At 34.2% G+C, this 26180-nt stretch overlaps 2 protein-coding genes and 1 long non-coding RNA gene across 9 annotated transcripts in view; 1 reads left to right on the top strand and 2 right to left on the bottom strand.

Annotated features, from left to right (window-relative positions):
- LOC147845623 (uncharacterized) overlaps positions 1-26180 on the bottom strand; it is an 807608-nt gene that overhangs the window by 221487 nt on the left and 559941 nt on the right. The gene's annotated exons all lie outside the window — the stretch shown is intronic.
- LOC141381198 (uncharacterized) overlaps positions 1-26180 on the top strand; it is a 63218-nt gene that overhangs the window by 14075 nt on the left and 22963 nt on the right. For 2 of the 6 annotated variants that reach the window (XR_015480797.1, XR_015480802.1), the window contains exons 2-3: positions 9564-9983; positions 10082-10251. This is a non-coding gene — a long non-coding RNA (uncharacterized LOC141381198). Of the gene's footprint in view, positions 1-9528; positions 9984-10081; positions 10252-14528; positions 15889-26180 lie in introns of those variants that run through there. The other 4 variants (XR_015480798.1, XR_015480801.1, XR_015480796.1 and 1 more) reach the window with 3 other exon arrangements.
- On the bottom strand, positions 8874-25309 carry il2rb (interleukin 2 receptor, beta). 2 transcript variants are annotated; one of them, XM_087243406.1, is made up of 10 exons: positions 25243-25309; positions 20708-20798; positions 17944-18052; positions 17763-17859; positions 17599-17686; positions 14924-15057; positions 14495-14714; positions 14311-14410; positions 13869-13950; positions 8874-10241 (listed from the first exon to the last, which is right to left on the bottom strand). In XM_087243406.1, exons 2-10 carry the CDS (start codon positions 20784-20786, stop codon positions 9525-9527), a joined length of 1626 nt encoding a protein of 541 aa, XP_087099532.1. In that variant the 5' UTR covers positions 20787-20798; positions 25243-25309; the 3' UTR covers positions 8874-9524. The 2 variants fall into 2 exon arrangements, with proteins under 2 accessions (XP_087099532.1, NP_001121739.1); NM_001128267.1 differs by lacking the exons at positions 17763-17859; positions 25243-25309 and having other exon boundaries at positions 9525-10241; positions 17599-17669; positions 20708-20786.

The following is a 26180-nucleotide window of genomic DNA, read 5'->3' as shown; positions in this document are numbered from 1 at the left end:
TCTCCCTCCCTTTCTTGCTTTCTAATTCACCCTCAGTGTATTTCTTCCATCCTGTTTTTCTGCACACACACATTGAGCCTCCCAGCTGATGGAACTTTCCTATTTATTGCACTCTTCCTTCTATTTTTCTTTTCTCTAATATGAACTGACAATCGGTTTAGACATTAGAAAGATTTACTTTAGCTTCTTTGAATGATTTTTTGACTGTGTTGTGAAGTAGAATATTCTTTCTAAGGTTTTTAGGTTCTGCATTAGATAGCGGTGAATGATGTGAAATTCTGCATGACTTGTAAACATAAACATTTATAGGTCCACACACAAATAAACCCACATAGAAACTCACTACATGCTTCATGTTAGCGTTGTGTGGTTTGTTTCTTGAATAACCCAGACTTTGGTCTTCAGAAAGCTATGTTTATCTTACACAAAGGAATTTCAGGAAAATAGTCAGCATAACTTACTGCTGGAATTTTTGAAGGACATAGAAGTATGTTTTTCTGTCATCGTGGAGATTTAACATGGTGTTTTCGATGATCTAACCCTGTATTTTGAAGTTTTAGACATTTATATTTAAAGGGATAGTTCACCTAAAACGACTTTACTGTTTACTCATCTCCTGGGTAAAAACCTTTGTTTTTTTCTTCTGTTGAACACAAATGAATATATTTTGAAGAAAGCTGTCCACATGGAACTATTTACATTAACAGTAGGAAAAATAATCGCTATGGAAGTCAGTGGATGCAAAAAATTCTTATTTGCAAATTCTCACAACGCAAACACATTTTAAAAACGTGCTGTATTTTCCCACAATGCAAACAAATTAATAAAATGCACTACATTTTCACAACACAAACAATTTACCAAAACGTGCTGCATTTTCCCACAATGCAAACAAATTAATAAAATGCACTACATTTTCACAACACAAACAATTTACCAAAACGTGCTGCATTTTACCACAATGCAGACAAATTAATAAAATGCACTACATTTTCACAACACAAACAATTTACCAAAACGCGATGCATTTTCTCACTTGTAAAAACAACAGAACACAACAGAAAAGTTTCAAAAGGACTCTAAACCGTGACGGATGCCGCTGTGCCATGACTACTGTTCATTGAATTTGTTGGTGATCTTTGACAGGTAAGTTTTTGTTTATTTTAATATCCTGATTCCCTTGTCTTTAGTTTTTTTTTAGCCTAAATACCCATTACCTATAGCCGGGTCTGGCACATTTTAGGGTCCCCTTAAACATTTCTGCTGTGTTCCGTGATATTTGATTATGTTGTGGGAAAATGCAGCTCATTTTGGTAAATTGTTTGTGTTGTGGGAAAATGCAACACGTTTTTTTATATGTGTATGAGTTGTGCAGCATGTGTGCTGTCAAATGGATGAAGATCTTTTCTTAATTTTCTTGTGTTTTTTGTAATATCGTGTGTTTTCTTAAATTACAGCACGTTAAGATCTTTCGGCCACTGTACGATCTGTTTGAAATGTGCATTTGTGCAATTATTTGTGATATTGTACTCTTTGCATGTGTTGATTATGGGTGCAGCTTAGTGTTTTGCTGTTTGTGTTGCTGCAAACCACTGCACTGGTGTGAATAGCAAATCTTAACCGTTTGAACCTAATAAGGATTTTTCACCGGAGAATGTCATTTGAATGAGCAATCTATGACTTTTGTTCTCACAAGACTGTAAAAAATGCAGGGTTCCACAATTGCTTTATGCTGTTTCAACACAATTTAAATAAGTTAACTGTTTTTTGTTGTTGTTGATTGAACATAAAACAATTAATTAATCCAACAAAACCCCTCAAGAATTGTGTTAATTTAGCTCATTATAAATAAGTGGTTTGAATAAACAGTAAGTGGGGGTGGGGGATATTACAAACTGATCGTAATCTTACTTGTCAGTTAGCTTATATCGCAGCACTAAACCAAGCACACTTTTAATGTTATACAGTACGTTATTTTAAAGTAGTTCATCTCAATAAGCATTGTGAATTCATTGTGTACTTCATGAATTTAGTGTGTATTACTGTTCCATTTAGATTTCATAATCAGTCTGGTCTCTAATTGTCACACTATTACACTATTCAAGTTTTACATAAAGTGAAATTGTTCTCTATCCCTATTTTAACCCCAAAATGTTATGGACTGGATCTTTAATATGCCTATTAATGGGGCAGGGGTAGAGCATCCAGAAAGAGCACACTAATATATTTCTTTGTACAGAATTGTAATGTAATTAATATTAGTATTTTTTTTAAATAATCTCTTTCTGTCCCTAATGTATTTCCTAATTTCCCCCCCTCTTTCTCTCTTCTCTTGATGATGAATGAATGATTCAGTACTATCATAATTTGATTTCTATGATAGTTGGTTTGTCTTGAAATAAACATTCTTAAAAAGTTTTGTCTAAAATGAACATTCTTCAATTAGTGGAATGTAAATTTTGATTGCCTAATAATAGCGTTGTCCATATACTGAACAGAAATTGAGACTTTTATTTTGTTCTCTATACTGGCTTTTGATGTACAGACATAAAAAATGTGTAGAAAAATATTTAATAGAATAAATTCATACCAATTTGGAACTGCTTAGTTTCATGAATAATGACAACAACATTAATATTTGGGTGAATTATTTATATACCCAATTATTAAATGGACAAATTATTCTTTTAACAAATCTTTATTGCAATTACCTTTATTCTCTTTCCTCAGCAGAGTATGAGAGATATGTTGTAGGCAGGGTTCTTAGATTCTTAGGCAGGGTTCTTAGGTAGTTTTTTTTTTTTTTTTTCTCTCTCTTCAGCTTTTCTCTTCTAGGCATTTAATGAAAAATGTTGATAGAAATATGTGTATCCTATTAAACAAAACTTATGATTATGAATTACACTATTAACCATACTTGTATATTTCAATACAAAATAATAATTATAAATGTAGATTACCAGACCTAGAACTATTTTCTGAAAATGAAAATGGTATTGTTTTTATAATAATAATAATATTTACATAGGCATTAGCTTTTTTGAACGTGGTATAGATTACACTGCCTACATATTCTAAGCAAATTGTGGGTATAAAGTATTTTATCTGGTTAGAGTAGAGCTTACACATGATGGGGAATACTGTATCTATACGGCATTATGTTATGCACAAATGCAGCATCTATGTAATATAAGAAGAACTTTTGAGGTTCTGTAAACATTCAATTTAAAGTGCGCCCTTGTTGCAATACACACAGTCATCTGTTTTACATTAGCACGTCTGGGTCACTGGAGGAATTCCTGTTACTTATGTAATAGTAACCACCTCATTCTCTCTGTATATGGAAAGAAAATTAGGGTCTGTCATTGACCTTTGATTGACAAAAGGCTGATTTTTGTCCTCTGCTCAACCCGTGCTCATTCCTCTCCATCTGCTTCCTCATTTTCCTTTCAATTGTTGTCCAACATTCTTCTCTGCGGTTTTGCACACATAATTATTTGCCATTAACATCAGGACCTGTGAGAGAGTTTTTTATGAAGCTTGTATTTTGGGGGGTAAGAACCATCTGTAGTATCTGAATATAAATGGAATAGTTTCAACCATTCCAATCCCATATGGATTTCTTCAGTGGAACACAAGGATAGGTATTACGCACAGAATTCAAGCTGTTGTTTACCATAAACCTCTTTACTATAAAACTCTGTAAAGCAATTTTAAAGATTGTGTGTAGGGAAAGATTTTACTGCACAGTGATTCGTAATATTTACTTTAAAGACTTTATTTTACTGCTTTGTTTTATAATGTTGTTACAAAATACGGCAAATGTGACCGGATCCATATTAATATCCACTGCTGTATTGATGTTTTTTACTGCTGTATGGATATCCATTATGTTAATGTACAAAATAAACCTGATTTAATGTCCACAAACTGAGATTGAAGCAGCGGCTTTTATAATTGTACTGACAGTGATAAAATCTGTGGTGATAAAATCGCTGTAATTCATTACAGACATGCAAAGTTTTAAAAAACGTTTTAAATATGTAATTTAATGTAATGTAAAACTCATTCTTGGTCTTGTTGATATGATTATACATGATACGAGAATGTTTATACGCAACTGTCAATCAATCAATATCTGGCGCCTTTATCTTGTGATCGGATCTATGAAAATGCAGGTGTGAGGCAGGTGTAAAATGTTTAGAAATCATTACAATGCGTTAAATTGCTGCTCAAGAAATAATTTAAATGATAGCATTTTAAAATCACTTGTGTAGCATAGTATTTTTATGGAAACCACAATTTTGAATTAATAAAAAGCAATATTTTTCATTTAAATATTGTTATATTTTTCACTCCTTTCTACTTAAAATACAGTTGAAATCAGAATTATTAGCCCCCCTCTGAATTTTTTCTTTTTTAATATTTCCAAAATTATGTTTAACAGAGCAAGGAAATTGTCACATAATGTCTGAAAATATTTTTTATATCTGTTCATTTTAGCTTAAATAAAAGCAGTTTTTAATTTATTTAAAACTTTTTTTAAGGTCAAAATTATTAGCCCCTTTAAGCGATGTTTTTTTTTCGATTGACAGAACAAACCAATGTTATACAATAACTTATAGTAAACCTAATTAATCTTAAAACTTTAAATGTCACTTTAAGCTGTATTGAAGTGTCTTTAAAAATATCTAGTAAAATAATGTGCTGTCATGCATGGCAAAGATAAAATAAATTTATTAGAGATGAGTTATTAAAACTATTATGTTTAGAAATGTGTTAAAACAATCTTCTCTCTGTTAAACAGAAATTGGGGAAAAAATAAACAGGGTGGCTAATATTTTAGGGGGTTAATAAATCTTGCTTCAACTGTATATCTGTCTTTAGTTTTATTATACAATTGTGAGAACACTACTGCCCCCTGGTGGCTAAATCATCAATTAGACAATTTCATTGAAGAGGGTTCTGCGCATATCTGAGCACCAGAATGTCAAACATTATTATAAAACCTCTGCCACATAAATGAAAAAGCATATTACAAATGTTTTTTTTTTTTCCTGTTTTTTGGTTCGTTGAGTTCATTTTTCAGGCCAGGCAGAGGAGAAAAGCATTTATTTGGTTACAAAAACCACACTACACAGCCGTGAACGGAAACAGGCTCGTACATATAAATGTCAGACCACATGCTACCTGCAATAACTGTGCTCATACACACACACACACACACACACACACACACACACACTAGCTTATTGTGTGAACAACATAAATACAGGCCATGATAGTTTTGGGATTTTATTTCAGTTCAAATAATAATAAAGCATACAATGGATAACAGTCTTAAAAGAAAAAAGTATTCTTTTTAACAAGGATAAAATATCAAAGTATGGAAACTTGTTTAGCCATGGTAAAAATGCTGATTAAATCGTTGAAATCTTTTTTCTACAGTTTTGCCCGTATACTCAACAATTCTTTATACCTCAAGTATAAAAGGAGACTTTTTTTCCCACAATTAAATGAGATTTAAAGTCAGGTTTAATTAAAATATGATTCAGTATTTAAAAAAAAGATTTTATTTATTTCTGTAGCTGAAACATACCGCCATAAATAAGTGGAATTTTGTTTTTTTATAAAAATACATATTTCCTGTTTACAGTATCCATGAAAACAATGAATACTGTTTATTTTAATAATAAAATCAGGTTCTTAAGATTTTAGGAGTACAATATAGAAATGTCTAAATAATGCCACTAAAAACCTTGTTATAAAAAGTAAAGTACAGATATCAATAGTGATTTTTACCCTGAACAGCTTTCAAGAGTTCCCACTTAGATATGCTTGGCACTTATAGCAGGTTTGGCATGCTGTCCCGGGAGAGAACCCTGAGCTCGGAGATATTTGAGCCCAGGGCTCCCGCCCGGTCTAGAAGCATATCAGGAGAACCGAGATCAGTTAGGTCTCGATCGCTCCCCCTTTAGAAGGGGAGAAAAAGGAGGAGATGGGGTGGAAGGGGGGATTCTTCCAAAATGAAGATAGTGCAATGAGGAGAAAGTGATCCATTTATACTAAGCTAGGATTATTCTGATTGGATTATTACTGATTACCGATGAGTGGCCAGCGGTGCACAATCATATCACGTGCTCCTCTTGAAATTAGTTTATGAAACTTCACTTTAGACTTTAGGCATAAAGACAATAGAGATTCCTTAAATTTATCCCTTAAAAAAAAATAAATTCACATTTCAAAAGCAGCATTTCTAGCACGTTAATCACATGCATTGATGTTAAACATGAAACAAGTAAATAGCAGCTAAAAATAAAGCAAATGCTTTGCATTCGATATTAAAAACCTGGATTTGGAGACCTAAAGGTTTGAGCCAATTATACGCTGCCCTTTTCAAAAAATATTACCCTGGCAAATAGGTAAGAGCCTCCCATTTGATAATTACTGCATGAATGATTATGTTTCAGCTGATAACACGTTATTTAACTCTAACTGATGCAGAGAGTAGCTTCTCATTTCTTAAAACGGCCATCTCAGAAGACACATCCTGTGGTCGCTGAAAGCTGTTCATCTGTTTCAGAAAGGTCAAACTATTGGCAAAGATAACATCTAAGGAAATTGCAGAAACTAATAGTGATAAGAACTGTTTAACGCAAAACTGGAAGGGCAGTGGGGAGCCATCATCTTTGATGAAGAGATTTAGTTGGGAAAAATCCTAAATAATTGAGATTGGTAAAATCAAATCAAATCGTAGACAAGCAACAGTAAAACTCACCTTTATGTTTAATAGTGAAAGTAAGGGATTGGGACTAAACAGCTGTGTAGCCTTACGAAAACCACGTATCAGTGACCCTAATCTGAAGAAAAAATCTACCAATTTCAGTTTACTAAGGAGCATAGAGTTTGGACTATGAAGTCATTTTGTAACCTTTAATTTTAGATGGGCAGTATATTGGGGTAGATGAAGTAAATTTTAGATTCTAAAAATATCGAATGCTAGCAAATGTAATTTTTTTTGGCATTACAGTTTAAGTTATATAAGCTAAATTGCCAAATTAAACATTATGAAATCAGCAAAGCAGACAACAGATATTAGACAGATGCTTACTTCATGTCAATTAACACGTAAAATACAACACAAAGTATATCAATGTTTTGCGTTCAGCAAACTGACGATCACAAAAGACAATCATTTTAACATGTTCTGTAATGCAAGTCTGTAAGAGGGGTTCAAAAACACAAATGTGAAGCTTGCATTTTTGTCTAAGCAGCTAATATCAATACCTCCATTCAAAAACATGTCGTTTAAGCTGTCTCCTTATTGCATTGAAACTGACCTTCAAAAAAAGCTTTAGTACTGAATCCAGAACTTTTTAATCTAGCTTATCATGTCTCTGTACAGAAGTATCTGGAATGTAACAGTTCTGACCCGTTTTAATGCAGCTGCTGTGGATCCTCAACCTTATTATGATAGTATATTATTCATTGAAATGGAATAAAGTAAAGTATATAAGTAGCAGTTACATAGCAGTATTGCATATTGAATCTTCAGGGGAGACTGGGGTTAAAAGAGCTACTTGCATAAACTAGTATTACACAGTCACTATTTGAACATATTGTTAATAGATGTTAGGTCTAAGAAATATGTTCAAAACGGCTATTTGAGATCATTTTAGAGGACATTATGACCTTTGTTTTTAATAATTTTTATTTATATTACAAAACGCAGCAGAATATTAACGTATATAATATTTCAAAATGTATTTTCCCACCTCAACATTTGTTAAACAGAAATGACATTTAAAATATATTATATACTATAAAAAATACATTTAAATTGACCAATGCATGTGCGTATATTATAAAAAAAAAACATTATTACATTAAATTTTAAATTGCAGTCATCTTTCTAAATACATCCATTTTTTCTATCCATTTAAAAGTGACCGAATGGAGACCACACTTTTTTAAAAGTCTCTGGTCTACTTTTGATTACATATGTACATTTTTAAGAGCAAGATTTATTTATAATGCCCTATTATATTTAATATTTATGGTTTGTTTATCTTCACTGGAATAATATGCTGTCAGGTTCACTTATCCCTATAGAGTGTCAGAGTATGTGCAGCTATTGCAGCATGTTGCTACAATTGTGTTCAATGAACTGCACTGTATTTTTGAAGCAAAAAATGTCAGAATGTTCTGTAGCTTTTTTGTGAGTCTTTAAACAATACAGCCTTTTAAAAGTTATATGAATTATTATTATTATTATTATTATTATTATTATTATTATTATTATTATTATTATATTATTTAATTAAAAGTTACAGAAATATTGTTCCAAAAAAGGACATTTTCTTTCATAAATCTCAAAATAGTTCATATTCATATTAAAAAATTCCTTCTTACAAAAATATTGATAAACCCTTTTTTTATTGTTGATCATAATAATACAGTCCTGTAGCTAGCCTGGTGAAAGGGGTGGTTCTTTTTTCTCAAAAAATAGATCCTTTTGCAGTTATTCGCCGCATTTTCTATTCAACTATGTGGTTTAATGCAGCTTAAATACTTTTAATGACATTTAAAGCACTACTTTTTGCTGGACTAGCTTGTTGGGTGGTCATCATAATCACACTTTTTAATGTACCAAAATGTACAACTTTTCCTAAAGTTTTGAATACTGAAATATATATATCTCTTAAGGCTTTAAGTAAATTGTTTTGTAAAATAGTAAATTTTCATTTGTTTATCAGGCAAATAACAAACTGGGCAGCACATTCAACTTTCCTGTCAGACTTTGTCCACTCAAATAATAAAAAATGTTAATAATAATAATAATAATAATAATAATAATAATGATGATGATGATGATAATAATGATAGTAATGAAAATAATAACAATGTAGAGCTTTCTGATTTTTCTAGCCTTTCTTGTACAAAATACATTTGAAAATTCATGGATACCAACAATAGCCTAATTAGTATTCAAATTAAGTTTTATAAGCTTTTTATTGCTCTTATGTTCCCCTTTCAAGTATAAGGTCCAAGATTTAGAAATAAAGTTACTTGTAAAAAGTTTTTTTAAAGCCTTCTTCGATTAGTTATTGTCACAATTTATGATGGCATAGCAGTCAAAATAGGACAAATGAGCTCATGTATGGGACAAATTCAGGATTTTTGTCAGTGAGGCATGGGTCCTTCGAACCACCCGAACCCTACCTGGCTACTGGCCTATACTAAACATTTCAAATCAGCATTTTACAGTGATTTTTCAAAAGGCTTGTGTAACTGAAGATTTGAAGTAATGTTGCTAAAAATCATCACACGAATGAATTATATTTGAAGGTTGTTTTACATTTTGATAATATTTAACAATTCTACTGATTTGATGTATTTTTGATTTTAAAAATACAGCCTTGGTGACTAAATAAAGGGAACTTTTATTATATAACCAACTCTAAACATTTGAAAGGCAGTTCATACTTTTTTTATCCTGCACTGATCTACCCATGAACCTTCTTTCAGATGGATTTATTGCTGTACTTCTGCATCTCCTTCAGGGTGAGATATCCGCTCCCGCTGGGCTCGATCATGGAGGCAGGTCTGAGTGCAGTGCTCTCTGCTGGCTCACAGAGAGAAGCACAGCTGGGCGCCTTTACAAGTTCAGACCAGGCTGAGAAGACAGGTACTGGAGGGAAAACCTCAGCCGGCTGAACGCCACCCTGAGACAGTGACATAATGAAGGAAACCAATGCCTTTCCTTCTGCCACTGCTCTCTCCGCGCCTCCTATCTCTTCACCATCTCCATCATCCTCACAATGCTGCTCATCAGACATGGCAAATCCTGAATCCGGGCTCATCGGCTGCTCCGGCAGGGAACTTGGGGATCCCAAAGAGTGGCACGAAGAGCTGGACGATGAGAGAGAAGAGTGGGTGCCCTCATCAGGGTGGTAAGAGAAATACACGGGACAGGATTCCAGGTAGAGTGAGCCAGTATGAGATTTGCTATAGAAGTAGCCCATGTTATAGAAACCTGAGGAGGACGATGCTTTACTGGTGCCGCTGTTCTCCACTCCAGAGTCCACCTGACCGGCGTGAACTAGCATGGTGGTGGACATCTGGGCATCGGGATCCATTAAGGAGACGTCCCACATATCGGAGACCTCCACGGGTGAGATGTCATCACTGGATTGAGGCGTAAGAAATGGGCCGACTGAATTCTGACCGCCCAGCCATTTCTGTGGAAAGGTGAGAGGAAATGCATGTGGTCAGTGTGTGTGTATGTGTGTGTGTGTGTGTGTGCTTGCGTGCATTTGCGTGCATTTAGGTCCCCAATGGGCTCCTAAATCACACAATATGAAGTATTTTGAACATGTAGAATGTGTTTCATGTGAGTTGATTTTAGAGGTAAGTTTGAGGTAGGCAAATTGAATATACTGACTGTACTGTATACATATCATAGAGTATAACAGTGTAAAGATCATTACATCTATGATATACTACCCACTATATAAATAATAACAAGTTGGCAGACTGAAAGAAAGACATGAGTGGGTTTTTGCACGAAATGCAGATCTCGCCATGTCAATAAACAGTAAACCTGGGTGTGTTGAGAGAAGGGTGAGTCAAGTGAGGATATAAGTGTGAATGGTAGGGTTTTGATGTGTTGGTGTGAAAGGCAAAACAGAAAGCAAAATAATTTGTGTTGTACTGATGTATTAGCAGTATTGTTCAAAAGTTTGGGGTTAAGAAGTATGTCCGAACTGGGGCCGTGTGATATGAATTTTTTTTTTATATATATATATATATACTGAAGTTAATGTGCTGTTAAAGTGCTGTTTAGTGGACAGAAGATTTTTTTCAACACATTTTAATTGTAATATCCAATTTCTGTTGATTTTGATAGGATGCTATTTAAGTTAATAAAGTGCAATTTAAAATCTCAACTAGGTTAAGTTAATTGGGCAATATATATATATATATATATATATATTATTAGCCCCCTTTTGATTTTTTTTCTTTTTTAAATATTGTTAAAAATGTTTAACAGAGCAGTGAAATCTTCACAGTATGTCTGATAATATATATTTTATTTTTTTTTATTTCGGCTATTATAAAAGCAGTTTTTTATTTTTTAAAAGCCATTATTAGGACAAAATTTTTAGCCCCTTTAAGCTATATTTTTGTTCAATTGTCTACAGAACAAACCCTCATTATACAATAACTAGCCTAATTATCCAAACCTGCCTAGTTAACCTAATTAACCTAGTTAAGCCTTTAAATGTCACTTCAAGCTGTACAGAAGTGTCTTGAAAAATATCTAGTAAAATATTATTCACTGTCATCATGTCAAAGATAAAATAAATCTGTTATTAGAAATGAGTTATTAAAACTGCTATCATTAGAAATGTGTTGAAAAAAAATCTACTCTCTGCTAAACAGAAATTGGGGGAAAAAATAAACAGGAGAGCTAATAATTCAAGGGGGCTAATAATTCTGACTTTATATATATATATATATATATATATATATATATATATATATATATATATATATATATATATATATATATATATATATATATATATATATATATATATATATATATATATTCACTAAGAAAAAAAAAAGACTGTCCAAAAGAGAAAAAAAAAAGTATATTATTGGCCTTGCGTGTTGTTATGCATTTATACTTTTGCGTGCTGTATGTGTTGCTCTGCAATAACACTTCCCTGATAGCTAGCGTTTTGGAAGTTTTTATGTTCCTCTGTGTCAAGTTTCTTTGCTGGTGTTTCGTTTTTTCTGAATGCTGCCTTAATGTACAAGTAGCTCAAACTCGCTCATTTTGAGGCAGGATACGGTGGACGTGCAACAACTTTAATCATCAGGGAAACACAAAACACTTCTTCACGGGACTCGACACTTGTAAACACTCGCTCCATCGGGTTCGCGCGGCTCTCTGTCCCACCCACATTTGTGGGTGACCAATCACAGAGCTTGCACTACATGTCGTTGCAATGTGTAGTTAAATTTTTTGAGAGGTGCGTGACCACACGCAGGCTGCGGCGGAGCATACGCCTGCTCCTGACACAGAATTATAAGGGGCCGATCACACCGAACGCCCATTTACATTTCAAAAATTGTTGGTGCACCACACTGCCTTTTTTGTTGACAAGAAAAAAAAAAGCGCAATGTACTTTTTTAATGTCGATAGGCAATGAATGGATGGTATTGTGTGCGAGTGTTGCTGTTGATATTAATATAATTTTAATAACTAATAATATTGTGAAATTCAAGATTTGTGATTCATACAGCACCAGATAACTCAAAACAGTAACCACAAGTCTCTCCTCCTTCAAAAGTCTGCAGGCACCTCAACCGAAACCCCGCCTCTGCTTTACTTTGATTGGATAATGAAAAAGATGCAAGTAACGTAACGCCCTTTTTTACTTTTTTCAACTGCGAGCATATGGCAGACAAGGGCAAAAATGCGAGGCGCAGTAGGCGGTTAAAACGCAGGGCGTGCAGTGCACATAAGCAGCGCACAAAACGCTTGCGGCCGTTAGTAAGCCATTCAAAAAGGCGCCTCTCATCGCAAAAAGCGCATTCAGTGTGATCAGCCCCAAAATCAGCCTTAACTTCAGTCAATTAACAGTTATATTGACCATGAGAAAAGTACTTTTTAAAAATATTTTAATCAGTTACATTTTAAATGTATGTAGAACCACTTTTATTGACATTTTTCCTTTGTACATGTCATCGCAGGGAAAAAGTCCTGTTCATTAGTGATGCTGTCTCCCTAGTTAGCATAAACAGCCCTGAGTGAGAAGCAGACGTTTTAAATCTGCTGCTATGCTAATGCATAGGAATTTTTTTAGCTCCGCCATTGTTTGAAAAGAGGGCTGGCAGAATAACCTCATTTGAATTTAAAGCAACGGTCATCAAAATGGCACAGTTTGGAAGCCTAATGCTGTGTTCACACCAGATGCGGAACGCACGGATAAATCACGATATTCGCGTGTAAATAGCCTCGTGAACATTTGAGTTTACTCGCTTCATTCGCGCATCAAACCCCGCTTCATTCGCGTGTCAAATTCACTTCAGAACAGACGCGGATTTGCGTGATGGCCAGGGCTTCTGTCTGCCCGGTGACTCTAGCTTCTTTCAACATAAATTTTATGAAGAACATAACAGTGTTTATGTGCTTTATGAAGGCTGAAAAACAGCGTCGATAAATTTAGGGCTGTGTCTGAGTCCACTAGATCCTTTCAAAGGTGCATCCAGCTCTGTGAGCTCATAAACTCCTCCAGAAACTGAACCTGGATGATGGAGGCTTTTAGCAATACTTCTGACTGAGTCAAGCCCAATTTGATGAACTTTTTGTCGGTGTCGGCTGGTGGATTTCCCCGGGACACCGAAAACAGGTGATACGTCACAATCACGCCCCCACAAGAGCAAGCTTCTGATTGGTTAACGCGGGGCGAATGTCCACTGAAGTTTAGATTTTCAACCTAGAGCGATTCGCGCAAAACGCGCATTAAGCAAGTCAAACGCGCAAAATACTCAATTTGCGAGTATCACGCCATTTGCACCGCTCCTATCGTGCAATTCGCGTCATTTGAGCCTCAGATTTTAAAAAGTTGTAAAACAATATTTGTGGGGTATTTTGAGCTGAAACTTTACATGCACACTAAAGGGACATTAGAGACTTATTTTACAGACTTGTAAAAATAGGCATGATAGGTCCTCTTTAAATCAGCATCACCTTGCTAAGCATGATAGATGTCTTTAATCAAATACTAAAACCAAATTTTCGAAAATGTGACACAACACATACACACTAAATAATTTCATTTTGAACTTACCCGGAAGTTTCCACCATGAATGGTATGAAGAGGCTGGAAGTATTTGGATGGGTCTGGAACATGTTGTATTGGTTTTAATGGCCTGCAATGAAATGAGAATGCTTGATACAGGCACAAACAAACAGATTACCTTTTGTAAAGCTGCTGTGTGTGTGTGTGTGTGTGTGTGTGTGTGTGTGTGTGTGTGTGTGTGTGCGTGTGTGCGTGTGTGTGTGTGTGTGTGTGTGTGTGTGTGTGTGTGTGTGTGTGTGGTATTGTGTGTGTGTGGTAGTGTGTGTGTGTGTGTTTGTGTGTGTGTGTGTATATATAGTTTATTCATTTATTATTTATTTATTTATTAATTATTATTATTTTTTTTTTTTAAAGAACAAACATTGTACTAAATAATAATGTTACTTTGTTAAAAAAAAGCAAGGGCAAGACACACACATGTAATACTCACCGGCTGCTTTTCTTTACTTTATAGATGATTATTGGTATGATAATGAGACCAAGCAGTAGGTTGAATCCAACAATCATAATTACAGGCATATTATCACGCTCTGATGAAAAGCAAAAGAAAACCGTTATCATAGCATAGTCCAATCTTAATTTGAGAAAAAAAATTGTAATTTTACAGAACACACTTTTGGGTGAATCCTCTTTTGGTTTCACTGGTAGGTTTCCAATCTCAGACCTCCAGGATACGGCAGGACTCCATTCACTCCATTCCCCCCGAAAATGACCGTCAGTTTTCGGCTCAACTGGCTTCACACGCACCCTGGCCTGGTATTCTTCTCCTACAGTCAGTAAATCATGGTTGAGCTGCGTGTAGTTTTCTTGAGAGAGTTGGCCGGGTTTTGCCATCTACAGAAGCATACAACAAATACGAGACAATTTCAATGCAATGCAACTCAATTCAATTTTTCATCCATTAAAAAAACTATTTATGTTCTATTTAACTTGCCATGTAATCATCACAAGACAGTTTGACTTAGTTTTGCACTTTTGTTATAACTAGCTGATGAAGTAAATGTTAAATAAAACATGTATATCAAATACGAACGCTTGCTTACCTCCCAGCTTGTATGTGCATCTTTAAACTGCAATTGAAATTCATGCTTCTTAATGGATTTAGGAAAGTTACTGCCTTTACTCCAAGACACGTTGCTCCCATTCACAACAGGCTTATCTGGTGGTTGCGTCTTAACTGACATTTAATAAATAAAGAAAAAAATAACAAGCATGAGGGAAAACTACATTGATAACAGAAGTAACAACAAAATAACTTACAGGAACATTCCAGTTTTTTGGAAACAGACTCGGTTTATAACTCCCCTATTGACTCTTGCTCAATTTCAAAAACAGAATTTAAAGCTTGACTCTTTTGTGTTTTAATCTTGTACTAAGACTGACATAAAATAAAAAGTAGCTTTAAACTATGCTCTTATTTCTGCATGATTAACAAGGAACTCTCCTACCATACCATGGCTGCAGGTGCAATGATATTACGCAGCAACTGAAAATAGTCTATAGTAAATAGCTAGGTAACTAAATAACAGTGCCTGTATAATACAGTTGAAGTCTAAATTACTTGCCCTTTTTCAAATATTTTCCAAATTGTGTTTAACAGACCAAGGAATTTTTCACAGTATTTCCTACAGCATTTTTGTTTCTTCTGGAGAATGCCTTGTTTGTTTTATTTGGCTGTAATAAAAGTAGTTTTAATATTTTTTAAATGCATCGAAATCGGCTGAATGGGTTCAAAAATGGTAAAACTCAACCATTGAACTCTAGGTTAAATTAATCTATTTCCAAAAAAAGTTGCAGTGTTTCTTTAAACCATGTCCTTACTGACATTTGAAAGTATGTTATATTGGACCATTATTGCCTTTTTAGCATATAAGTAGAGGACACAAACTAGCCAGACAGTGAATTGTGGAGCAGGATAAATCTTTAAAAAAAATTCAGTATTTTTAGTAAGTGTACTTTTTTGTTGTTGTTGCTTTTTTTCCATAATAAAAATGTATTTGTAGAGCAATCCATGTTCTGTTTTCATTAATATTTTAATAAACTACAACAGGTAGATCTGTCTGAACAGACAAGGTAGAACAAAAGCAAGTGATGCTTCAAAGTTTGATTAAAAAAAATTCTGAATGGTTATAAAAATCTTTAATCATTAAAATTGGTAAACATGATAAAAATAATTAGTTTAAAAATCTTGAACGATATTAATGATATGACGTAGTTCCAGAAACTTCCTGCTTCTATATTTATTCATTTCGTCAGGTGTGCGCGCAGTCAGCGGAGGTCTATGACGCCGTGCCAGGCGAAAGTATAAATTATAAATATAAATAAAGCTGTAGGTACTTCAGGGCAAGGCAAGTTTATTTATATAGCACATTTCATACACAGTGGCAATTCAAATGACTTTACATAAATAGGAATAAAAGAGACAAGTATAAGAAAATAAAAACTAATATTAAAAAGGATAAAAAACAGATAAGAATGTGTTAAAATAGGTTATAAAATAAAAAAAGAAGAGAAAAACATAATAGTCTGATCTGTGGGATGTAGCACAGTGCTCATTCAGTAAAGGCACAGCTTTACAGATGTGTTTTCAGTCTTGATTTGAATGTGCCCATTGTTAAAGCACATCTGATCATTTCTGGAAGCTGATTCCAGCAGCTGGGGGCATAGTGGCCGAAAGCCGATTCGCCCTGCTTTGACTGATCTCTGAATTTGTTAGGTTTGTATTCAGTGAGCATATCTGTAATGTATTGAGGTCCTAGGCCATTTAGTGATTTATAGACCAGTAAAATTACTTTAAAATCTATTCTCAATTTAACTGGGAGCCAGTGTAGAGACCTGAGGATAGATGTGATGTGCTCTGATTTCCTTGTTCTGGTCAGAATCCTGGCCGCAGCTTTCTGGATGAGCTGCAACTGTCTGACTCTTTTTGGGAAGGCCTGTGAGGAGGCTGTTACAGTAATCCACCCTGTTGCTGATAAAAGCATGAACAAGTTTCTCTAAGTCCTCACTGGAAACAAAGCATCTGATTCTTGCAATGTTTTGGAGATGATAGTATGCTGATTTCCTAACTGGTTTGACATGACTATTGAAACTCCGATCTGACTCCAGAGTCACACCAAGATTGTTGACCTCATTTTTTGTTGTTTGACCTTTAGAGCCAACGCATTCACCTTGAGAACCTCATCTCTGTTTCCAAACGCAATGACTTCAGTTTTCTCTTTGTTTAACTGAGGAAAATTTTGGCACATCCAACTGATAATTTCATCAATGCACTTCAGCTCGAAGACCATTTGATTTCTGTTTATTGCTGATTTTTAGCAAGTGGCATGAAAGTGATTAAATTGATTACACTTTGATGAGCATGATTGAGCAGGAGGTAACCAGAATAAGAGGTATTAGTTAACCCTGCATCCTCTGACTAAATTCAGAATGTCGAGAATGCCGGGGCTGTGAAACTCTATGTGGCATCAATGTATAAGGCAAGAGTATGGGATCAGATATCAATCAAGACTGTAAATTGAGTCATGAATGACAAATGTGATCAATTCCTAATTCTATATACGGTCTAAATTTAATGCTCGCTTGAAATGGGAGCCAGATTAAATTTGGAACTAGAAACCAATTTAAGTAAAGTGTAATATATAAGAGATTTATTTTCAGAAGGGCAAAAAAGACTTTTCAACTTACAATAGAAAAATTCGAAATGACTTCCACTTACTGTGTCGGCCTGGCTTATAATGCAGGCTGCTGATGAGTGATCCATTACAGCTCACAGACAATACCATTTTGCTAAGGAAAAAGAAGTACTGTGTGACAGAAAGGTAAAATGTAAGGAAACAATTCTTTTAATCAATTTTATGAAAGATTTCAATTTCTACTTACAGCATTTTCACAAAATAAAAAACAGCTTCTGGGAGAATTTGAGAGGTTGTTCTGCGGCACCAGCTCACATCTGGAAGATTTTGATTGGCTGCTTGGACTTTAGCACACAGACACATTCAAATTCAATAAGGCTTGTTCATAAGTGTTTAAAATTGACTTGAAGTGAAGTAAAATCACAAACCTTATTTTACAGTTAACCTCAAGCTCACATTGCTGGTTGGAGAAATTGCTATAGTTCCACCACACGCAAGAAATGTTTGTCATGTAGTCATTCACACAGGTCAGATCTCCTGTTTATGGTAAGTCAGAAGACAGTTAGAGGATAGAAAACAAGTAAATTTGTTTTGTCTCTACAATAGTTTCAAATTAGATCGATGTACTAATAACAAACATTCAGAGACAATTCATACTTCTGACGTTTGGATAGTATATGAACTCTTATAGGCCATTGAGACGGAACACATTTTCCATTGTTTTTCAATGTAAACTTTAGGCATGGGCCGGTATATGTTTCTGACGGTATGAAAACCTTGGGTAAAAATATCATGGTTTCACGGTATTGTGATTACTGCTCTAAAAAGCTCTTTTTAAATATCTTTGTAAAAAATAAAATTTCCCCTTTGAACACATTTCATTTTAGCAAACATTTAGAATATTTTGGAGCAGTAAACATGTCAGGCTGAATAATTTAAATAAATCATTGACTTCTGCTTTCTTCATTAGTTTCAAAAATACTGATTTATTTGCAATACATAAAAAAAACTTTTAGTTTATTTCTAGTTAAATGCATTGTGTGTGCACGTTACTCTTGCATCTCGCATATTGTCAAAGTGCCACACACATAAACGCTACAGTTTTTAGATGCTGTCAAGATCTTCAACCTTTACAAGCAACGTTGCTCATCACTGTCAGTTCCAGATCACTGGTTGAAGCAAGTGTCTAATTATAGATGCTCAGTAGCTGTATTCAGATACCCTCAAGCTCTGCGCGGTACTTTTTTACAAGCCATTTCTGAGCGTTGCATCTGACAATTTTAGACACAAAGGCTAAAGAAAGTGCAACAAAACATTGTGCTTTTATGAAATGAGCTTCAGACAGGTGAGTGGGCTTGACAAACCATCTGTAGAAACACTCTTCTCTTTATCAAAAAAATAAATAAAATGAATTACTCTGGCACATAGGTGCCCAAACTCAGTCCTGGAGGACCAATGCCTTTCAGAGTTTCCTGCAGAACTTCCTTCAATACACTTGTCAGAAGCTTTGTAGAATACCTGGTAAAAGCTTGATTAGCTGGTTCCGGTGTGTCTAATTGTGGTTGGAGCTGAAATCTGCAGGGCACCGGCTCTCCAGGATCGAGTTTGGGCACCCCTGCTCTAGCAGTTAATTCTTTGAGCACAGTTCATTTGTATGGTTAGTACTTCTTGTCTGTCTCTTCTTGAATCACTGAATGCCTCCTCAATTGTAAGTTGTTCATTTATGCGAGCATCATTTATAGCAGTTCACACGTCTTTGACAATTACATGTACAAGCTGGTTTGGCAAAAAACAAGTGCATACTCACTTCGTCACGAAGTGCATGCATATGTTTGTTTTTTTACACCAATTGTTTTGCTTTATAAGTGTATTATCGGTATCATTTACAGTGTAGTGTACAGTAAAGTCACAGGGATTAATTTGGATTGTTTGTATGTTTACATTTTTTATCAAAAATGTGTGACTATTGACTGCATTATACTAGGGGTGTCAAGTTCCTGGAGGGCTACATTCCTGCACAGTTTAGTTCCAACCCTGCTTCAATACACTTACCTGTAGATTTCGAACAAGCCTGAAGGGCTTAATTAGTTTGATCAGGTGTGTTTAATTAGGATTGGATCTAAACTGCAGAGCTGCGGCCCTCCAATAACTGAATTTTACACCTGTCGATTATACGAATTGCCAGTATCCACAAATTCAATTAAAAATCTTTTTTAATGTTCTACTGAACAACACAAGTCACCTAGATTTTCAATGACCAGAGGGTCATTGTAAATGGAGTAAATTAACTGTAAATTTTCTTTTTTTTTTTGATGTGTTAGCTCACTTTAATGCTGTGTTTGATTTCTACTTTATAACTGTAAATTTGTTTGCCTTTTATTAAAGAAATGGAATTATACTTATTTTTTCAGGTTTGCTAAATATTCCTGTAAAAATCCTTTACAAAATGTTCTGCAAGTTGTTTTATGCTTCTAAAAATAATCTGTAGAAAAAAAATATTACATTACATTTACTTGACGCAGTAGACGCACAACGGCCAATAATGACATAAAATGACGTTGATATTTGGTTGATTTTAGGTTGTGTTGGAAAGTGACCAAAATCCAACGTCGAGTCAACATTTTAAACCAACCTCATATTTACGTCAAATACTGACATTTATTCGTCAGGTATGGCAACCAAAATTATATAGACGTCATGATGGTAAAGTCTAAACAATGTCAAGCTATTTCATCATTAAACGTTGATATATTGTTGTTTTTATGTTGCATTGGAAAGTAACCAAAATGCTAATGCTAAATGCTAAAACTTCAGTCTGATGTTGGACTTTGACTTCGACCTGACGGTTCTGACATCAACCCGATTTTTATTTTCAACAAAATGCAACATCCCACGACATTGGGGTACAACATCAGTCTGTAGACATGTTGACATTCTGTGCCTGCTGGGGAGTAATCACATAAAAAAAATCTTGTGAAAAAAAAGTATTCTCCAAAAAAATGAACGAGATTGCACTTGTCATGTGGTTTTCTCTGAGGCAAAACCTAAAAAACAATGTTTATTTTTTTAATATTTCACGGGTATCTCAAAAATATACCTGCAAAATTCTGGGAACACTAATTTATGATAGTAAACACATTGAATAGAAAAAAAAATAGGAACACTTTAATAAAATTAAGATTGGCTTTGTACCTGTTTGTGAGTTGCTGGACTGGCAGGTTCCACAAAGTATGATGAAGATGAACAGAAGGGAACGCCAGTAATCCTTCATCACTACTTGGATCTTAAACACAAAGATATATCACAAAAATATATCACTATACAGAGCTCAGCATATATAAGTGCACCCTTCACAAATTGTGTTTTAAATTAATAATTTTAATAGGAAGCTATAAAATATTATATTTGTGCATATACATTAGATTTATCAGTACTGAAGCCAAATCTGGAGATAACGGTCCAAAACCTAGTACACCCAAATTTATATGATATAGAAAAATATTAAATACAATTTTTAAAAAGAGGAAAAATCAAGAGAAGCAAAAAAAAAAAAAAGAGGAAACATTTAGTAGAAATTTTGTAGGTTGTAATTTTTATGGCAATATTTTGCTTGAATTTAAATGTATTATCCTTCAATTTCTCAATGTTTGGTGACTAAAACATTTTTATGAATATATCTGTTTAATAAATCTGTTTAGTTTAAATGCATTAAAATACATTGCCTATATTCACAGAGAAATGGATAAATATATTCATTTTCAAAATGGGCTGTACTCACTTATGCTGAGCACTGTATACGCATCATTGGATTCACCTTTTCTATTTTACTAAAAGTTCTACTGTGAATAATATTATAGGATGCATTTCAGGTTTCAGGAATTTCCACTCAAACTATTAAGAAAAAAAAATTTAACTAAAACAAATCTTTGCGAATCATAAGGTTGCACCACAAAATTGGCATTGATGGTTCAATAAACAATCTTGAACATTCATGCAACCTTTTAATTCAGCCAATTTTTTCGCATCATAAAAATATATTTCATGCTACACTCTCAGAAATAAAAATACGTGAGCTGTCACTTTGGTGGTACATTTTGAAAAGGTAAACCATATTAATATTTACCATATTAATACCTTAAGGGATCACATTAGTACCTAAAATGTACAAATTAATTTGAATTATTAGAAACTAATATATAATTTTGAGGTACCAACATGGACCCTTCAAGTACAAATGTGTACCTTTTGAAAAGGTACCACCCCAGTGACAGTTCGCATACCTCTATTTCTGAGAGTGTAAGGGAAAAAAGTTCACAAAAAAATGTCAATATACAATCCTTTTTAGCAGCATTTATTGTAGATTTCTCGTGCAGGTAAATACAATATTCGTCTATGTGTTAAATATGCAAAATCATTTTGAAATTCACTCAGCATTACGTTTTAATCAACACAACAAGGTTACACAATACAGACAAACAGTACTTTACTACAGTGATATTTAATGTGCGTAATATTGTTTCCAAAAAAATCACGTTCATATAGTTTTTGATGAGCTACTGAAAGTTAAATGTGTTAATGCGTTTAGTTTAATTTTAAAGTTCAATGTTTGAAGGATATGTATATGTCATCTCAGTTTTGTTTATTATTGAAAAGGTCCATTTTGGGTTGTAAACAATGGGCATGAATGGAGATGGAAAAGCAAAAGTAAATATTATTCGCCCTCTTGTGAATGTTTTTCTCTTTATCAAATATTTCCTAAATGATGTTTAACAGAGCAAGGAAATTTTCACAGTATGTCTGGTAATATTTTATCTTCTGGGTAAAGTCTTATTTGTTTTATTTCCGCTAGAATAAAAGCAGTTTTTTACTTTTTAAAAATCATTTTAAGGTCAATATTATTAACAATATTTTTTGGATAGTCGACAGAGCAAACCACTGATATACAATGATTTGCCTAATTACCCTAACTTTAACCTAATTAACCTAGTTAAGTCTTTAAATGTCACTTTAAGCTGTATTGAAGTGTCTTGATAAATATCTAGTAGAATATTATTTACTGTCATCATGACAAAGATAAAATAAATCAATCATTAGAGATAATTTATTAAAATTATTATGTGTAGAAATGTTGAAAAAAAAATCATCTCTCCGTTAAACAGAAATTGGGAAAAAAATGAATGGGGCTAATAATTCTGACTTCAATTGAGTTCATATGTGCTGTCCTCTACATTTTCTTGCATGCAGCAGCAGGATATATCTTTAGGATATTGAATTGTTTGCAGCTTCTGTCATTCACCTTTATTGTATGAACATTTAACACAATTAACAAAAGTCATACAGTGTTAACATAAACGAGATGCACAGCAGAGTAAATGAGGATTGTTTTTCATTCTGAGTCTTTAAACATTTCACTACATACAGTACCACACAAGTGACAACACTCAATATTTCATCAATTTTCAACACACGTTGCATTGTTAACAGGTTAACACTCGTACCCGGTGCAGCACAGACTGTGGTCAAATTAATCTTTTGAATTAAAATCAATATCTATAATCATATTTGGTGTGGGAAACAATGTGATAAGGCCATCTGGTAATAATTTAGTGGCAAACTATGAGGTCACAAACTGTCGCTATGGAGATATGACTAAGAGTGCAACCACAAATGTTGTTGGTTCTTAACTGTGGCTGAAAGTGACACATATAGAAAAATACACGCACAAACCATATTGCTCCCAGCAAGGAGGCTAAGTTTAGTCATGATGAACTGGGAAGTTAAAACAAACGTTCTAGATCTCAAAACCGGAGAGAAATGATACAGTATGCACTGAAATGGTGGCAAAATCTTTAGTGTCGCATAACAGCACATTTTACATTTGTGTATATTGTTTTTTTTTTTTTTTTACACAAAATAGATTTTTTAAACCTTCAAAGTATACCTCGCTTAAAAAAACAAAGTGTTGACAGTTTTAATGTATACAGTTAGCCAGTGGAGCTTTAAGACTTTCACTTTTAAATGGCATTGCTGTGGCTTTTTACCTGACAGGATGTTGCCTAAAGAAAACTGTAAACTGCAAGCATGCATATTGAATTCCATTGCAAAATGTTGAACTTTGTGCTTTAGATGCACAAATGTGACGCAAGCTGCCTCTTTTGCTGAGTGGGCCATTGTCAGCAGCGCAGCCCTCTTTGTGAGTGGGTGGTCAGCCTGTATACAAGCAATTTCCACTAACGCTAACAAACGACACCCACAGACGTCAACAAAAACCCTCAACTCAAACCGTACTGTGACTTCTTGTAAAAAGACTCAATTGTATACTGGCGGCCCAGACGATGAGAGATTTCAAACCGTGACGGGACACTCTGCAATCTATGATCATGCGGTTTCACTTTAACATTTTTAAAAGTGAACGCTGAGCAATTCCGATAGCATTGCTATGATAGTATTTGAACATTAACTACTGATATGAGTAAGTGATCGCTACAAGCGTCTGTTTCAGTTCTCTCGGTTTCACGCATTGCTACTTGAGAGCTCCTAAAATCATCACCGGCTTGTGTTTCTTTGTTCTGTTGAAAACAAAAGGAGTTATTTGTTGGAAAGGGGAAACCATAGTGTTTTTTTTTGTACATTCTTTGAAATATCTTCTTTTATGTTCAACAGAAAAAAAGAAAGCATCTGGAATTATCTGAGAGACAGTAAATAGTGAGTGCATTTTCATTTTGGGGTGAACAATCTCGTTAAGTGCACAGATAATTTATCTGTGCATAATGAATATTAATCACTTAATTTATTAAAAATAAATATAAACCAAGTTAATTGTTACCAATTAAAAAAACTTGATTCCAGTGTTGGGAAAAAAGTAAGATATTACATTCTGCAGTCACTTAAAAAAAAACAACGTAACTAAATGTGTTTTCTAACTTTTTTAAGGGCGCAATGTGAATATGCTATGTTATTTTATTGTAATTTGCATTTTTTTTCTTTTTTTAAAGAGATAAGGTAGACAAAAAATTGTAATATATTACTTTTTATCCAGTATCGCTTATTTCACCTATTCATAATGAATGAGATGTTGCCAATGACTAATGATTCGGATTTTGACTGTAATGTAATACCTTACACCTTATGCAAAGCTGCATTGGAACGATAATTATTATTAAATGCACTGTACAAATAAACTTGAACTGAATTGAATTGAATGGAGTTGAAGTAGTCAACCCACGCAGCGACCTCAAAACAATTTTGGAGACCAAATTCACACATCAAAATGTCTAAATATTGTTGCATCAGACACCAAAATATACCGAAACCAAATGTGGTGTCTGCAAACATAGCTATCAAAACTATATACTCACCTTGTCATTTCGCGAACACTTTAAAACAGCAGGGTTATTATTGATGTATGAAGTCAGTTCGCACATGACACTAAGCACGCATACTCCACTCATGAAGTGCCTCGAAATGTTTAGTCTTTTACTGCATGTCTATTAATTTATCATTTGAAAACCTAAACAAATTCTTCCTTTTCTCCAGACCAAATAATGCTTTTTAATTGTGACTTAAGTGTTTACAGTCACTGTAGATGAAATGACATCACTTCTGTCAAACCAGGTCAGCTTTTTTCAGAATTGAAAGACTTGAGATTGACTGATTGAATAGATCACTGCTCGACCCAGCAGTTCTCGAGTACCGTAAGTAAGTAAAAAAGTAAGTAAAAGACTTACCCTTTGCCTTCAGTAGTCTGCGCAGGCAGCATGGATGCTGAGGTCTGTCTGTGTACTTGACCACCTACCCTTCATCCTTCTATCTTTACCGCTCATTCTCTGTCTGCTCCTCCCCTTCACCTCATTCTGTCAGAAGGATCTGTCTTTCTATATCACTCTACTTCTTCCTTTCTGCTACTCATCCTTTCTCTCTCTCTCTCTCTCTCTCTGCTCATTGCATTAGTGACTTACTAACCACAACTTTGCTAAAAAGTTTACAAAGCACAAAAAAAAGCCAAATCAAAGCTTCAGAGATGCAAAGCCATCTGATGCAAGACTTATTCTTTACTCGTATTACTTCTATGGATTTTTTAGGGTGTCTGTGGTACTGGGACAGTCTGAAGTTTTGATTTGTGCATGCATTGATTGCTTCTAGAAATGCAATGAAAGTTTGACATTTCTTGGCATTTGATAAGAGTAAATATTAGCCACCTGGGCCCCACACTGGGCTTGACACAGTGCATGAGCCATGCTATGAAAACAAGAGTTTAAGGGACCACATCCTGTTAATACAATCTTTTTTTTATAGCCACAGACTACACACACACACACATACACAGAGAGAGAGAGAGATGCATATAAACAAACTGCATGCATGCAAGAATCCACAATCACTAACAAATAAGCAAACGTACAAGCAAAGTAATAGAGATTAAATTAATCAATAGAAAGACAACCATGCTTTAATCAGTAATTAAGAAACATGCCTAATATACAGTCTCTATATATGTATAGCTATTCATCATCGCTGCATGGGTATGTTCGCAAATAAGTCATCCACAACTGGCCCTAGATAAGTCACTTGCAGGTATACAATGTTTGTATATTGCATGTTGTCAATATAATGTACATGTATATATCGATTGAACTAAAGTTGAAGATTGAAGACATTGAAAAGC

The sequence above is a fragment of the Danio rerio genome, chromosome 3, assembly GCF_052040795.2.
Source record: "Danio rerio strain M-AB ecotype USA chromosome 3, GRCz13ab, whole genome shotgun sequence".
Classification (NCBI taxonomy): domain Eukaryota; kingdom Metazoa; phylum Chordata; class Actinopteri; order Cypriniformes; family Danionidae; genus Danio; species Danio rerio.
The sequence above is the reverse complement of the archived record's forward strand: the minus strand, read 5'-3'. Positions and strand labels throughout refer to the sequence as shown.